Below are 16,122 nucleotides of genomic sequence, written 5' to 3'. Positions count from 1 at the left end.
GATATTTTAGGGTCTGGGGACGTCAAGCTTTTCTGTTTGCACAAGATTATTCAAATGTTTTTTTGTTTTGTTTCTTATCTAGAAGTAGGTTAGAACGTAAACATGTGCAAACAGTAACAGTTCACAGCGCCTTCCCCAAGACTTTGTTCATAGACGTTTGTTACAAAATTCTTGTAACATAGAATAGTCAGACACTAGGCCCAAAAGGCTTAAGAAGAGCTTCTGTTTAGGGAAATCTCATACCCCAAAAGCAAATGCGAAATTATTAGTGGTAACAATGACAGTGAAAATGTGTTTGACTCCCTGGTTCCTCCTTGATAGTATCATACTCCTCAAACCTGTCTTCAGCCAGCAGTCTGGCTAAGGCAGATACCGTTCCCTTAGTGAAGAAATTTGCTGTTCCCAGGAGATCCACCTCTCTGGAAAATACACGAGTCTGTTCATCTGTCCTTCTCATGTCAGTTGGTGAAGTCTAGTACTCTTACATAGGAAGGAAAAGCAGTGTTTGGATTGAGCTTAATACAGGCGGAATTTCTGATAGCCACCACACAGAAGGCTAATGGTCATCTGATGTCTCATTTTCCTAAGCACTGTCAGGTTGCATTGTGTCTGTGACCCTTCAAAACGCAGGGCATCTTGTAGAGCACTGGGGAGCTGCATACTCTGACCACGTCAGCCTCAAGATCCCTACTTTAGCCAGTCGTGTTTCAAGATCATCTATGTGTTAACAAATTTGGATCCCACAAGTTGTTTTGCAGTTCTCAACTTGCAGATCTCTTCCTTCTGTATATCAGTTAAATCTGCTAACATTAAATACCTTACTGATGATCAATGGACATCACAACTAGTCCTAACCTTCCTGTCTCTTTGAGAGTCTTGACAGGTACCTGAGTGCATTTTAGGAGTCAAGAAGTAATGTGGTAGCCTAAACACAGGTGACTAGGAGTATTTTAGATACTTTAGAACATCCCACCTCACTTCCAGCTGCTGTTCAGAAAGGTGCAAGACCCTTTATGTCCCATGTCATATGTGCAGGCTCCATGAAGATGGTCTAGGAAGTTCTTTGGTACCTAAAATGATCCACCCCTGTACAGGCTTCTTGCATTTCCCTGTCTTGGAAGTTAGGTTTTTCAGGCACTCTTCATAGCAGATCCCTGTGGATATTTGCACAGGTTCTTTTATTCCCTAGGCCTAAGGAGCCATCAGGAGAAACCACTCTTACCCTGACTTACTCCTTAGAGCTTAGGTGGGGTGTCCATCACCAAGAATCGTAATTTCCTCAAGAAGGATTTTGTGGTGTAAATACCTATTTCATCCTTCAGTCTTATTGAAGAACATCAGCAAGGAGCTTCCTGCAATACCTTGTGCTCCCATGCTTCCACATCCCTGATGAGGTCAGATCAGTCCAGAAGCTGCTAGCAAGGTATAACTTGGTCATGGTGAAGTCCTTCCAAAAGCACTGGTACTGCTGCCTTGAGGGACAGACCTTTAAAACAATGTGGAAGGACTAAAGACTCTGGTAGCTAGCACCTCCAGCCATGGTTATGACACTTATATGGACTCTTCACATAAAGGATCTTAAGCAGCTGTGGCTTCATATAACCTAGATAAGCTGTAAGCCAGTCATTGTTCTTGCAGGGTATTTTTGCTTTTTATTCTGACACCATTTCTCAAATCCCACTGTGACCCTCATGAGTACCTTGTTTGAAAGACACCAAGTGTAGGCACACTTCCAGTCCTGTCTCTGAGGGCAGGCCTTCACTTCCTGCACATGTGGTCCATTTCAAAGTCTCCAGGTCACATTAGTTGTGTTTCTGAATCTCCAAGGCATCATTTCATAGAGCTGAGACTTGATGTAGAACAAGAATGTTGTGACCTTGTTGTATCTGATGGACTTTTTGAAATTTTGTAGACTGAAGCTTTGCAGCAGGTCTAGAAAATCTTGACCCAGAACAGAAAAATCTACTTGAAAGAGGTACCAAACAAAGTGGAAGCTTTTTCTTTTGCAATCCCTTAAGCATTTCTATTCCAATTGCCTTTCACTCGTCCTTGAAGGAGACTCTCAGCCCTCTTAGAAACAATTTGGCTGCCTTATTCTGGTATCATCTACCAGGTGAAAACTGGCTGATGTTTATCTTCCCCATGGTACTGAGGTTTTCAAAATGCCCGAATCATGCATCTATGCTAGAAGAGCAATTGCTCATTCCTGGGGTTTGAATATAACATTCCTACCTTTGAATCAGTGTTCACTGTATCCTCTTTTTCTAAAGCAGTGATTTTGGTAAGCTCACCCTGGGGAAACTGAGCCTGGATGTTCTCCGTGCGCTGTATTCTCTTCAGGCAGATGCTGTGGAGCTGATTTTTTTCCTGTTCACTCAGTTGTATTTTTCCTTGTGACTATCATGCAGAGGCTAAGCTACACGTGCTAGATATTCTTAGAGCTCTTCTCTTTTATCTTTCCAGAACAAAGTAATTTTGTAAATCATCTGAACTTTTTGTGACTTTTGGTGATAAATCTAAAGGAATGCTGTTTCCTCTCAAAGGCTGTAGGGATTACAAAGTACCTGGCAGTTTTCTGTACATTAACTTCACTATTTATTCTCTCCTGAGATACCTTTGTCAGAGTCAAGCCCCTACTTGTATTGAACTTCTAAATACAGCATTGGGCTGTTAGGTCCCACTGTCTTCCCTTCTCACTTCCTTTCATTTGTCAGATATTGGTGTGCTGTGTGGCATTCTACCCCTATAAAAAGTGCCAAGCATTGCTACTGAATGATAGCTCCTGAAGCCCAGCCTGCAGATCCTCTCTAAAATTATTTCATGCCCAATTTTTTGGTTAAGTTTCTAATTTGTTTGAATCAGCAAAATGAAAACTAATTAATCGATTTGCATGGAAATCTGTCTTTTCTGAAGAATAGTAGACTGGCAAAACATTTTTCTTTCTGGCAGAGATTTTGTAGAAGAAAACCTTGGCAGTAAATATGTGGTAGGAAGATCCCTGGATTTTGCAACAACCTTTGAGGAATCAGGACCTGCAACCCCAATGTTTTTTATCCTGTCCCCAGGAGTCGACCCACTGAAGGATGTGGAGAAACAAGGTAAATAAATCATGTCTCTAGGCATATCACAGCATTGCTTTTTATCTTCTGCATAATTATCTTGGCATGACATTCTTGTTCTGTTTTTCTTTTTTTCCTCATCTCTTTGTAGATAATGGAGTAATCTGTTAAAAATAGATAATTGTGAGAGAATGTGATTGTTTCTTTTTTTTTTTTTCCTTTTTCTTAAAGGTTTTTGGATTTTAATCTAAAGTTTAAATTAAACTTGTCTCTTTCCTGCATTGCCTGGATTCCCAGTGTGGTTCACACTGCAACGATTTCTGAGTTGGTCTTGTACACAACCTATAATTTACGTCAGAGATATCTAATATGCTGTCAGCTAAAAATAAGCAACAGCTCCCTTTAACAGTCTGCTGGTTAGTGGCAGAGTTTTCAGTTTTTAATCTCATCCTTCCTGAGTTGGTTTTGGTCTGGATGGTCAGATGCAGTGCTGTCAGCTGGCTTCAAAGCCAAAGGGGTTTCTCTAACGTGCCATATTGGAGAAGGCAGTGATTTCTGTTGTGCGTTGACTGCTGTAGTCAGTGCCTGTGCTCTGAAGCTGCCAATGTGCAGAATTTGCTCTGGGTCGCAGCTCCACTGTGGAAGAATTACCATTTTCAGCCTGAACATGACAATTAAGTAGGTCTGGAAATGGGGTCACTTCTGACTCTTGAACAGAAGTCACTGAAGTCACTTCATTTGAGACTGTTACAGCAGAGGGGCTCTATCCCCCTGGAGCAGATGGGTCAGAAACCCTTGGGTACTGCTTTAGGGCTGCTCCAGATTGCCATTCTGCGCATCAGGTGTCTGTTCTCCTTCTCCAGCAATGAGCTGCACATATCCCCAAGACCATGACTTGTGGTCCAGCTCTGATGCTCCCAGAAGTGTAGAGTGTAGTATATTTAAACTGTTTGAAATAGGGTAGGGTAGGGTAGATGAAGAGAAAAGAAGAGGAAGAGAAGAGGAAGAGAAGAGAAGAGAAGAGAAGAGAAGAGAAGAGAAGAGAAGAGAGAAGAGACATTTCAGTTGGAAGGGACCTATAATGATCATCTAGTCCAGCTGCCTGACCACTTCAGGGTTGACCAAAAGTTAAAGCATGTTATTAAGGGCATTGTCCAAATGCTTCTTAAACACTGACAGGCACGTAATTCATAATACCACAATATATTACCAGCTTTCAGAGATGTTAAAGCCCAGCACAGGCTGAGCCACAGGCCAGATGGCAATTCTCAGTCGTGAGGAGTTCCTGGATTTGCATTGTGTTTCATGCTCTTTCTGCCCTGACATCAGGTCTCATTATTGTGGGTTGAAGGGGACACACCCCCCCACCCAAGGAAGGTCCTATCATGTTTCTGGTTTCCCTTTGGAGCCACGCCGTTGATCCTGTCTCTCACTGTGTTATTTACTTGTATGGGAAATGAAGCACTAAAATCCAACCATGAATGGTTTAATTGGAATTGTAAAGATGTGTGTAGTTGAGCACCTGGAGTTAGTCAGCCAGAAAAGTTACAGCAAGTAAAATTGAAAAAAATCTAATGAAATAAACCCATTGTTTCAGTGCAGCTGCACCAGCCTTAAAGCCTGCCTCGCTGGGGTTTGGATCCAATTCATTATTTGATATCTTCTCTGCCCTTCTTTAGGTTTTATTAAAGTGCAAGTCTGGCTAGATAATTCTTGTGAATGGAAGATACCTTCTTCCAGATGTTGCCCACTTATGGGACATTCCCTTGGCAACATGGGGAGGACCCTGCAGCAAACACTGTTGGGCTTGGAAGGCTTCCCCACCTCCCTGCTAAGGGCAGCCTGCCTGCACCGTCCCCTCTCTGAGCCAGTGACACTGGCAAGGAGTGACACTGGCGTCGTCTTTGGTGAAGCGGACAGCGCAGATTCACAGTGTATCCCTCTGCAGTCCTGTTCCTATCTGTGAAGTGGAAATAGCAACTGATATTAATTTTATTATTAATCACTTGGTTTTGGGTAGCACCATGCCTTCTATAAATTTGCCCCATCCTTTCTTGAGAAGGTGTGTCTTGAAGGCAGAGGAGGAGATTAGCAGCTCTCAATGGCAGCCACCAGAGATGGTGAGAAAGAAAACTGGAAAGTCTCAAATATGGGGAGAGCTGTATCCCAGGGGGTTGCTGTAGTAAGGCTAAGCATAGAGCTTGAGCAACTGGAAGAGTTTGGATGTTTGTTTTACTTGTGGCCATCTGTTTCCACTCTTGTACCAAGAGCTGAATTCTAAGTCTTGCAAGATAAATCTTTCCCTTGTTTTACTGTAAAACTTGCCTGCTTTTAGCAGAAGTCAGGAATTAAGGGTCCACCGTCTGGATGAAGGCAATTCTGCATGCAGAGAAAAGAGTAGGCAATCCCAAGGGGTCAGCATGCAGGGACATGTGTACTGACTCCCTGGCTGAGCCGAATGCATCCTGCTATGATGCGTGGATGTTTGTCGGGCTGCCTCCCTCCAGCAGCACAAATTGGTGCTCATTTTCTGAGGAGCACACAGCAGAGAGAGAGCTTTCTCCATGCAGTTGCTTCTCCTGTGAGATGAGAAGCAACTGTTGTCCTCCATCTTTCCAGGACAGATTCAGAAAGCAGGAGATCTTTAGCCATGATCACTTAAAGGATCTGAGGCACTGGGATGCTACAGAGAAATCAGGGGAGTCCAAAGGAGTATCACAGACCAAATGAAGAAACACTAAATAGCTGCTATCCTTCCTCCAGAGCAGGATAGTAAATGACATGCAGAGGGGGATGCGGAAGGGACTGTAGGAGGTGGTCTGCAGTGGCTCCTGGAGCACCTCTTCCCATGGGCCCTGCTCCAGCCCACTGGCCGTGGGCCTTCCCACACACGTTGCAGTGCACCCAGAGGCATCTCTACACCTGCTAAAGCCCATGATGATCCATGAGAAGTCTGGAGGGCTGACTGATCTCAGGCTCCAAGAAACCCAGGAGGCCTTGGTCGAGGCCACAGGAAGCTCACACGGATTTCATTTCAGCTGCCTTCTCAAAACTGAATGGGTTCTTAACCTTACTGCTGGGTCTAGCATGCACCACAGGGTGCATTTCCCCACCGAATGATGTCTTGTTCAAAGCCTATTTAATCAGCAGGAAATGATTTTAATTTCCTATCACTGTAAAATATGTTTTTACACAAGGTTGCAGGGGAATAATGTTCTTTAAACAAGAGGCACTTTGTAATAATGTACCTTTGTGTTGATGCCGCTCTGTAATTAAAAGTAGTTTGGAAGAAGCTACTGCTGTTTTCAGTGCTTTGGAAAGGAGTGTGTGAGAGACAAGATAACTGTTATAAGAAGTGCAATAGCTCTTCTGTGAGGGTTTCTGATAAGGCTGAACTCCGCTGCGCTGCTGCTGCCGGAGCACAGCCGTGCCACGTGCCGTTCCAGGTAAAAGTGCTGAACATCTCTCTTTTTTCTTTTAGGGAAGAAACTTGGTTATACATTTAACAACAGGAATCTCCACAATGTTTCCCTTGGACAAGGTCAAGAGGTGGTTGCTGAACAAGCTCTAGATCTGGCTGCAAAGGAGGGTCACTGGGTCATCCTTCAGGTACGGTGTCTTTGGAAACAGTCCTGCCATTCTCCTGGGTTACCTGATGCTGATCACTTAGCGAGGGCAGTCTATCGTCCTTATCTGGTGGGAGATGGGACAAGGCATCATCTATGTGTCCAAGAAACCTGTTTCTTGCTGCTATTGATTGCTTTTATCAGGCATTGTCATTTTGGTTTTCTTGCTCTTTGAGCCTTCTGTAGGGTGTGTAGTTGTCAGGAGTCCTCTTGAGGGCAGGTTGTGCCACACTCTCCCATGCTTTTATTTGCTTCATGAGTCAATAAAGAACTTTGTTCTTAAGAGCTGTTAGACTAGTTCTCTTACTACCTCTCAAAACTTACCATGTATTTAAATGAGCAATGAGAGTGTGCACACCACTGTAGGAAAGGCAGAGGCTATCTGCAGTGTTGCTGATTCCTTTATGCATCCCAAAACAGGTAAATGTTTGAGCTCTTATCACAACTTGGCAAAATGTTTCAAAGCCTTTCAGGGTGCGAAGGCAGCTCTGTCTTTGTCAAGTGCTCCCTGGAGCCACTTATTCAGTGAGTGCTTGGGTTTGCTAATATGTGGAGTCAGTGATGCCAGCTCTCATTGCAGGTCTTTGGAACCCCTGTGATTTCCTTGATGTGGATTTTATAAATGTTTATTATCTCTGAATTGTTTGGATAAGAATTAGATTAAGACAAAGCTTTGAGTCCTGATCTGAGCCTACAGGCCTGATTTTGGATTTAAATTAAATGCCATTGATATTTTGATCTTCATTTTTACATTTTTTGCAAGTTCCCTCCACGGTAGACAATGCTGAGCTTTTCAAGAGCTTTTAATACAGATGGCTGCAACACTGGCATCTGCCTTTGAGTTGGTGAAGAAGAAAATATGCAGCTTTTTGAGAAATATTCCATTCAGTAATGCAAAGTGAAGGATTTTTTTCTACAATGATGGTTAGATCCTGTAAAGGATCTGCTAGCAATGTCAGCTTCCATGTCTGTTGCTTCAGTGCTAGCAGACGAGTACTGTGGGCCTGAAGTATTTTTATATTTCATCTGTTCACATCTTCTCTGGTTGTCAGAGCAATCAGTAAGAGGTCTCAGCAGACACTGAAGGTTAAATCAGAAGAGCTGCAGAAATTAGATTTATATGAAAGGATGATTTTGATGGTTGGGCTAACTGGTTTTCCAGCAACACCTGCCAAGTGTGACTATCTCTGGTGGCACAGAGCAGACAGGTTCCCCCGTGAGCTTAGAGAGGAGATTAATTCAGCTGGCCGCTGGCAGGTTTTGATGGAAACTGTGTGGGGCAAACTCAGTGGTCACAGTGGTGGCTGTGAGGACAGGCTGCCAGGTGCCACTGTTAGGTCCCCCCAGGGTCAGTCAATCATCGGATTTTCCGTGGTGTAGTTACAAAACTGATGAAACTTTGTACATGTAAATATTCCAGTTCTGTGTTGTGCTTGGTTTGGAATAAAGCAATACAGGCAAAATGATTCAAAACAGAGATTAGAGTTCTTTCTTCCTTTGTTTTTACAGTCATAGACCTTGTGAGCAATCCAGGCAGTGAAGGCCCCACTAGGAGCTGGTGTTGTGTGTTGGTGGCACTTCACTCTTGGGACAGACTTGGAAACATCCAGCAGATATTTGAGGCAGGCAGTACCATTTCTCCCCAGTTTCTGCATTTCATGTCTCAGTTAGGCATGCGGAGTGACAACAAAGCAATGGAACTTAATTGTCACCCAGCCTGGCCAAGCCGCTCAGATCCAGAACCTGCCTCTGTGTCTCTCTTGGTGTTCCCGTCTCTTTCCAAGGGCTGGAGCTTCATGTAAAAAGAGAAAGAGGAGGAACAGCCTGAGGTGCTCGATATGTTTCCCCTACATTGACAGACAAGACTCCCCTAGTCAAACAAAACCTTTAATGTTCAGTGGACATCCACCTGAAATAAAACGACCCTCTAAACAAATTATTTTTTACAAGGCTGGACAAACTGTTTTCACAGGGCTGAAACTCTGACCTCTCCAGATGCTGATAATATCAGTATCCAAACTCATCACGGCAGGAGTCAGTGGGTACGAGTCCCACAAAGGATTCTCCTGTTATTTCAGTCATGGCTGGATCATAGCAAATATTTGCCATATAATAGTTTATTTGGCAAGATCTTTCCTGCAAGGCTTTTGATGACAAATACCTTGTAAATGGTTTCAGAAGTGTTTGTAGATCAGCTGCACAGGATCTGGAATGACACATAACTCAATTTACAAAATAGTCCCAGGTTTGTGAGTATTACATTAATAATAAAAGAGAGGACTGTGCAGATCTCAAGAGTCAGTCAGGGTAATTATACCTGGGTTAATCACACTCATTATTTGGAGGCTGTATCCCACCCACAGGACAGTTATACTCAAGCTTCCCATTCGCTTTTGAGCAGACAAAAAGCAACTGTTAGGTTCACTTCTGTAGTTTGCTATCAACTGAACAACTCCTTAGCTCATGTGGAGTGGAGCTCCCCTTCCACCCACTGAATTTGCTCAACTCAATTTCTATCAACTCATACACACATTCTCCAAGACAAACACTTGATATGATCACCTGGGTGGCTTTTACGCATGTAGTTCATTACTGGTCCTTGACTGGAACCAGAAATAATGATAGTCAAGTACTTTGAGCAATAATGAGTTGGGGAATTAGGTTTGTGGAAATTGATTGTTAAGAGACACTGAAACAGCTGGGAAGTCCTTACTGGGCTACAGAAGCAGGATCGCTGTTGTGTTGGGAAGGGCTGTTCTCCTGGGACCAATTCCTTCTCGATTGTATTGACCAGCCAGTGTTGCCTTCTGACATCATAGGAGGCAAAATAAAGAAAAGAACATCCATGTATCCCCTGGGAACTTGGAAGTTTTTCCAGTCACTCCAAAAATGGAGGTTTTAATGAATGACTAATTTTATAAGAGTGAACAACAGAAAGCCACCCCATCATTCATTCCTATGGAAAGAAAATCAATCTCTCACTGGCGGAGCCTGACCAGTGCATCTTCCTGCTCCTGTAGCATCAGCGTTGTACCTGTCTTGTAGCTTCAGCCTTGCTGAGCTCCTGCCCCTGGCCGTCACAGTACCCACACTGGTACTATTTGATGACACAGATGATGAAAGAATGAAGTCGATGGATAAAATTATTCTCTTCAAATGCAGATGGTCCAACTGCAAAATAGGAGTCCCCTATGGCAGAAGTGCACTTGTCTGAAGGAGAACTTGTTACCTGAGGGCTGCAGAGACAAACTCCAGCACAAGCCCAGCAGCTGCTCTTTGCTAAATTGTTGGCATTGAAGAACTGAGGCTGAGGCAAAAATCCATTGGATATCAGGTTCAGCCTCTGGGTCGCCTTAGAAACAGCTCATAGGTTTGGAGGGTTTTAAACCAGATTTTTCTGGCTGCGATAAGGGCTCAGAATTTGGATCTGATACTTTTACTTCAGGTGGGTACACCATCTAACCACTTGGCACTGAGCTTCCAACGTCATCTGTCAAATGCAGTTTGAAGCGTTAGTAATGACTGGTGAAAAGGGGTCTGCTGCAGAGGTAGGACAACAATAAAACAACGTATTGAAGGACTGAAGGAAGTTTTAACTGGGTTTAGATTTTTGTATTATCACAAAATCACACTTTTCTCAAGACTGTTTTGTGGCCCGGCAGATTTGGACCTGCCTTTTAGGTTAGCCTGTTTTGTAACTATGTTGTCCACAGTCTGTAGTAGAAGATTTAAGGAAAAGGCTGCACAAATGCTTGGTGGTAGCTGCAATGCAGCTTACAGAGCAGATCAAAGCAAGGCTTACTCCTTTGGTGACCCTCAGCAGCATGTTTCCCTGTAGAACTGAACGTCGGGGCTGTGAAGCTGCTACACCATACCTGGTTAACACATTTGATTATTACAAGATAAGAGCAGCAGAGAAAGTGGATGCTGAAGCTGCGAGAGCAGTTTTGAAGTCTGTATTCGGGCTGGGTGACAGCAGTCTGTCTGTACCAACGGGCTGGGACATGCGAGGGAACCTGAGGAAGGTGCACGGCTGTTGACAGACCCCAGTCCTGAAAGTGTTTGCACCCCGTGAATGGGAGTGAGGTGCACGAAACATCTCCAAGAATCACAGCTCCTACATGACCAGTTGCCCTCTTCTGTACCTGTCAGTGTTTCTTACATTTTAGTGCTTTTTCATTTTTATTTTTTGAATCTATATTTTTGCCCTCATTAATTTTCACTTCTTAGCAAAAATGTTTTTCTGGGGAGAAAACAGCAATTTTTAAAATATTTTTTTTATGCTACAAATATCAGTTCAGTGTGTTTGACTATTCCAGAATGCCTTAAAGAAAAGAAAATGGAAACAGAACAAAGGAAGTTACAGAAGCCAGCCCTTGGCATGTAGGTTCCAGCTTTGACAAATTGACATCTTCTGCCTAAAAAAGATGTGCCAGAAACCTCTTGGCCAGCTTTATTGTGCTGTAGGTGGGCCACAGCTCTCTGCTGGTCCCCAGCAGGCAGTAGCCTGCAAAGGTTTGGTCTCTGGTTAGGTCACACTGGCTGTTAACAACAGTTCAAATGGTCTTCATTTCCATGAGAAAGAACTTGAGACAAAGAGAAGAACCAGAAGTTTCTGTTATAGCAGGTTTTGTCAAATATGCAATCCCACTGCTTTGGCACTCTGCAAACCCACAGAAAACATCAGGAAAAATGGAAATGGAAACAAATGCACATATTAGTAGCTCATCCCCCCACCTTAATGTTTCTCTCAGGTTAGAAGAAAAATTTTAATAGTTTTTGTATTCTCATTGCTAAGGTTGGGAGAAATGCAGGTTCTGTCAAGTCACAAGCTGTGGAATACTCTGCGGGTCATTAAATCAGAACACAGATTTCCTTTTCAAGAGTTTTCAAATGCTACATATTGCTTTTGGCCTGAAAAAACAAACATTCTTCTTTTTTTTTCCAAGATGTGAGTTGGAGTTACATTTGAGTATTTGGCTGATGGCAAGTAGCTCATTTCACAAAGGCTTGTAGTATCTCATTTGGAAGGGAGTAGCCAGCTCTGGCAAGGAAAGAAAAGCAGTTCCCGTCCTGGAGGTTCACGCGGACCCTTCCCTGAGAGGCAGACGGGCAGAGCACAGCACGGGTGTTCTTACGAGGAGCGTCTCTAGCAGTTCAAGTGCAGAAACCTGGAGGTCCTGGACATTGCATAAAAGGCACATTCAAGCAGAAGGAGATCCGGCAGTTGGGCTGAACATTTATTTAAAGCCTGTTCTCTCTCTTGGGTTTCTCAGAAGTATGTGGGGGGTGCAGCTGCAGCAGACCCCCTGATAGAAGCATGATCTGTGCAGATCCCAATTAAATCATACCGTCCTGTGATGCGAGCGTCTCAGCGCTGCAGCAGCACCTCTTGGGGCTCTCCAGGGTTGAGGGCTGTCACCTCTTGGGACTTCTGTTGGTTCCTCTGTGTTGCCCATCTCCCCAGCTGTCTCTTTGGGGCTGGACTGATGGAGAAGTGGTCCAAACCAGGGCATTATCCTCGGACAGGATGGTGGGTGAACACAGGGCTTTAGGAGCTTGGTGTTGCACACACACACACAAAGTTTCACAGAGACACCAGGCACCACCTTCCTCTCCACAGTCTTCTATTCATTTCAAGGGGTAGCATTCAATTTTAAAGTGGAGATAGAGTTAACTGCCAGTTTGTTACTCGTGGCAAGGTCTATAGCCTTGGAGGGAGGAAGCAGCCAGTTACCACAGCTAGGAGATGGCCTGAGGTCCAGGAGGGCCCTGCCCTCTGCAGCTGACATTGGATGGAAGCTTCCTATGAAGAAGATCTTTCCACCTTGTCTAAAAACCCCCACACACAGTTGAAGAATCTCTCACCTCCTGCTGTGTAGCTGTGTTGGAAGACAGATCCTGCTGCCAGCAGGCCCAGCAGACAGGGCTGTGCCGTTCCAGTAACAGCCTCTTCCCAGGTTGCTCATTGTGATTCCCTGGTCCCTTCCTGGAAAGTTTTGGATGTCAGAGTCTTGATGCCGGCTCTCTTCCAAGGTTGAAAGACATGCTGTCCTTGAGGGCTGGCTGTTTGAAACACCCACACAAACGAACTTTTCTTGAAAACAAGATTTATTAAAGATAGGAGGAAAATCAGATCAAAGAGCATGATGTGCTCAACTCAGAGGGACAGATAATTTGTATCCCAGAATATTAAAACTCTGGTAGAAGAAACTGCAAGTCCATTGCAAGTCTTTGTAATGAATCTGTCAAATCAGAGGGTGCCATCTGACTAGCAATTAACAGATTCTTTAGGATCTGTATTTAAAACAATGGGAAATTACTGGAGCAAATGAATTAATCTAAACTTGACAGTATACAAAATTTCAGAACAAACTTGGAAGGACAAAATAAGTAAAGAATTGTAGGTAAATGTATCAAATGTAATAAGAGTTTGCTAAAGATGCATCAGGTCTGTTTGATACTTTGCGCTGTGAAGGTAACTGAAGTTTTAGAGGAGATACAGCAGCTCTATTTGATGTGGACTGTGGCAGAGCTGCAGAGATGGTGCCACACAGGAATGCGTTAGGGAAGCTGCAGAAGTTGAATGTTGCTAGCACAACTCCTAAGGAACAATCATGGGGCCAGCCTTGCATAAAACATGACCTTGGCTTAAAAAAATAAGTATTTGTTAATGACTTTGCACTAACACATTATTAAGAGGGGTGTGGGCTGAAATTTAATAGAACAGTGCAAGGTATTGTGCTCAGGACTAATAGCAAAGAGAAAAAGAGCTGCTTGAGGTAGGAGACATTCCTGCAATGAAAACAGCAGGTATGGACTAGAAGTGGGAAGTTCTCTGGCTGGCTGAGCAGTGAAGGTCCAGCACAGCCTTCCCAGAGGTGTGGTGGCAAAGCCTTAACTGTTCTTATGAGGATGTTTAATAAATTTATGGGTGGGGTCTTGGCATGGATGTTATGTCTTATTTCCTGTCTTTTCTGCTGTCCAGCTTTTGTGGGCACTTCACATCATAGTGTTTGCTGCGTTAACTGAATGAAAATAGGTAATACCAGTGTGGGATTTTGTGGGAGATCATGCAAACATTAGGTAAGGTGGGAACAGAATAAACACTGAATTATTTGATGTGCCTGTTGTAAACTGGGTTCCTGTGAATAGTTGTGGGCACTGGAAGAATGTTAATCTCACCTCCAGTCCTAGGTAGGAAGGGTCTCTGCTGAAGGATATTCTGTGCTTCTCTCTGGACACTCCATAGGAAGCAGAGATAGCCAACCAAGTCTATAAATTTGGACAGATGAAACCTGGGGGAAAAAACATCTCCTGCCTAGGGTATCCATGTGGAGAGCCTGTCTTCTCACACATCCCTGTTTGCCTTGGTAGGGGTCAGATCCAGCTGCAGCGAGGACAGCTTCAGCATCTCCCACGCAGCATGGGGAACAAACAGGAGGAATTACAGATCTGTGTGTAGTTGTAGGACTGTAGTCTCATTGGGATCCCAGAGATGTGCTGGGACAGCTCACGTGAATGAGTGCTGCCATGCACATAGAGCAGCAGGAATGCCTGGGAGTCTGCCTGGGGATGGGTGAGGAGCCAGCTGAGAGCCTATGGGTCAGGATTAGTTGACAGATAATCTGTCTGAGGCTGTGGTGGATTTCTGCTACAGACCACCTGATCAGGGAGAAGTAGATGAGGCTGCATTCAGGCAACTGAAGGAAGCCTCACTTTCACAGGCCATACTCCTCGTGGTAGGGCTTCAACTGCCCTAATATCTGCTGTTGGGATAACACAGCAGGACACAGGCAATCCAGAAGGTTTCTAGAGTCCATTGATGACAAAGTCCTGGTAATTGAGGAGCTGATGAGAGGAGGTTCTCTGCTGGACCTGATGCACAAAAAGAAGGAAAACTAGTCGATGATGTTTAGGTCAGGAGCGGCCGTGGCTGCAGTGACTGTGAGATGATGGAGTTTAGGATCCTGAGAGGAGAGAACAAAGCAAAAAGGAAGATTACAAGCCTGGATTTCAGGAGAGCCTACTTCAACCATTTCAGACATCTGCTTGGAAGAACCCCGTGGGATATGGTCCTGGAAATGAGAGGGGTCCAGGAGAGCTCATTGATATTCAGGGATCATCTCCTCTAAGCTTAAGAATGGTTCATCATCATCATGAAGTCCAGCTGGAGGCCATTCACTAGTGGTATCCCCCAGGGGTTCGTACTGGATCCTATATTGTTAAACACCTTCGTTAATGACCTGGATGATGGGACAGAGCGCACCCTCAGCAAGTTTGCAGATAATGTAAAAGTGTTGAGAAGTGATTGACAGACTAGATGGGTGTCCTGCCATTCACAGGGTCATGGACAGGCTGGAGAATTGGTCTGGCAGGAGCTTCATGATATCCAATAAAAAGAAAAGTCAAGTCCTGCACCTGAGGAGGAATAACCCCATGTACCAGTATACTCTGGGGACCAACTACCCAGAAAGCAGCTTTGCAGGAAAAGGATTTGGGAGTCCCGGTGCCCAAGTGGCTGAACATGAGCCATCAGTGTGCCCTTGCAGCAAAGGAGGTCACCGGTGTCCTGGGCTGCATTAGGAAGAGCATTGCTGGCAGGTCAGGGAGGTGGTCCTTCACTGCTCAGCTCCAGTGAGACACATCTGGCATGTTGGGTCCGGTGATGGGGATTGTTCAGCCTCAACAAGAGATGACTTTATCAATCATCAGCTCTTGATGGTAGGGAGTAAAGACTGGACTCTCTCAGTGGTGTCTAGTGACAGGACAAGGGCTGATGGGGACAACTTGAAATACCGGAAATTCCATTTAAACATAAGTACAATCTTTTTTACTGTACTGGTGGTCAAACACTGGAAGAAGTTGCCCAGAGATTTTGTGAAGTCTCTATCCTTGGAGATATCAAAAACCCAGCTGAGCACGGTCCTGGGCAATCTGCTCTACCTGACCCTACTTTGAGCAGAGGGTTAGGACCAGATGATACCCAGAGGTGTCTCCAGCCTCAGTGAACTGTGATATCTGCTTTCCCACTGCCAAGTTAGCCATGAATATCATTTCTCTGATGCATGTAGTCTCCCTTGTGCAGGGAGGAAAGCACTTTGCACATCAGGGAGCACTAAGCTATGAATTAGCATAAACTGTGTCTGCTCAGTTTCCCTCTCTGGCCCTACTTGAAAGCTTTTTGCTGAGACGGTGACCATCACAGTCACCAAATGATGTTTACCAGCCTAAAAGCAAAGAAACAGTGAAATTTGTTTACATGTTTACAGATGCACGTCTGAATGAACTGATGCAGGGAAAAGATCAGACATTAGATATTCCCAATTTAATTGTAGTCTTCATCCATTAGCCAAAATGTCACTTCCCTCTCTTTGTGATCAAGTTAATTTAATTCTTGAGCATATTTCCATTTTCATAGGTTGTTGCTTCACTGA

At 44.3% G+C, this 16,122-nt stretch overlaps 1 protein-coding gene across 6 annotated transcripts in view; it reads left to right on the top strand.

Moving 5' to 3' along the window:
* Positions 1-16,122, top strand: part of DNAH9 (dynein axonemal heavy chain 9) — a 207,313-nt gene that overhangs the window by 158,867 nt on the left and 32,324 nt on the right. For 5 of the 6 annotated variants that reach the window (XM_054846795.1, XM_054846794.1, XM_054846797.1 and 2 more), the window contains 2 exons: positions 2,950-3,098; positions 6,541-6,668. In XM_054846795.1, coding sequence (XP_054702770.1) covers positions 2,950-3,098; positions 6,541-6,668 — 277 coding nt within the window. Of the gene's footprint in view, positions 1-2,949; positions 3,099-6,540; positions 7,965-16,122 lie in introns of those variants that run through there. The other variant, XM_054846796.1, reaches the window with a different exon arrangement.

The sequence above is a fragment of the Grus americana genome, chromosome 18 (assembly GCF_028858705.1).
Source record: "Grus americana isolate bGruAme1 chromosome 18, bGruAme1.mat, whole genome shotgun sequence".
NCBI classification, from domain to species: Eukaryota; Metazoa; Chordata; class Aves; order Gruiformes; family Gruidae; genus Grus; species Grus americana.
This window is presented reverse-complemented; position numbering and strand designations above follow the sequence as displayed.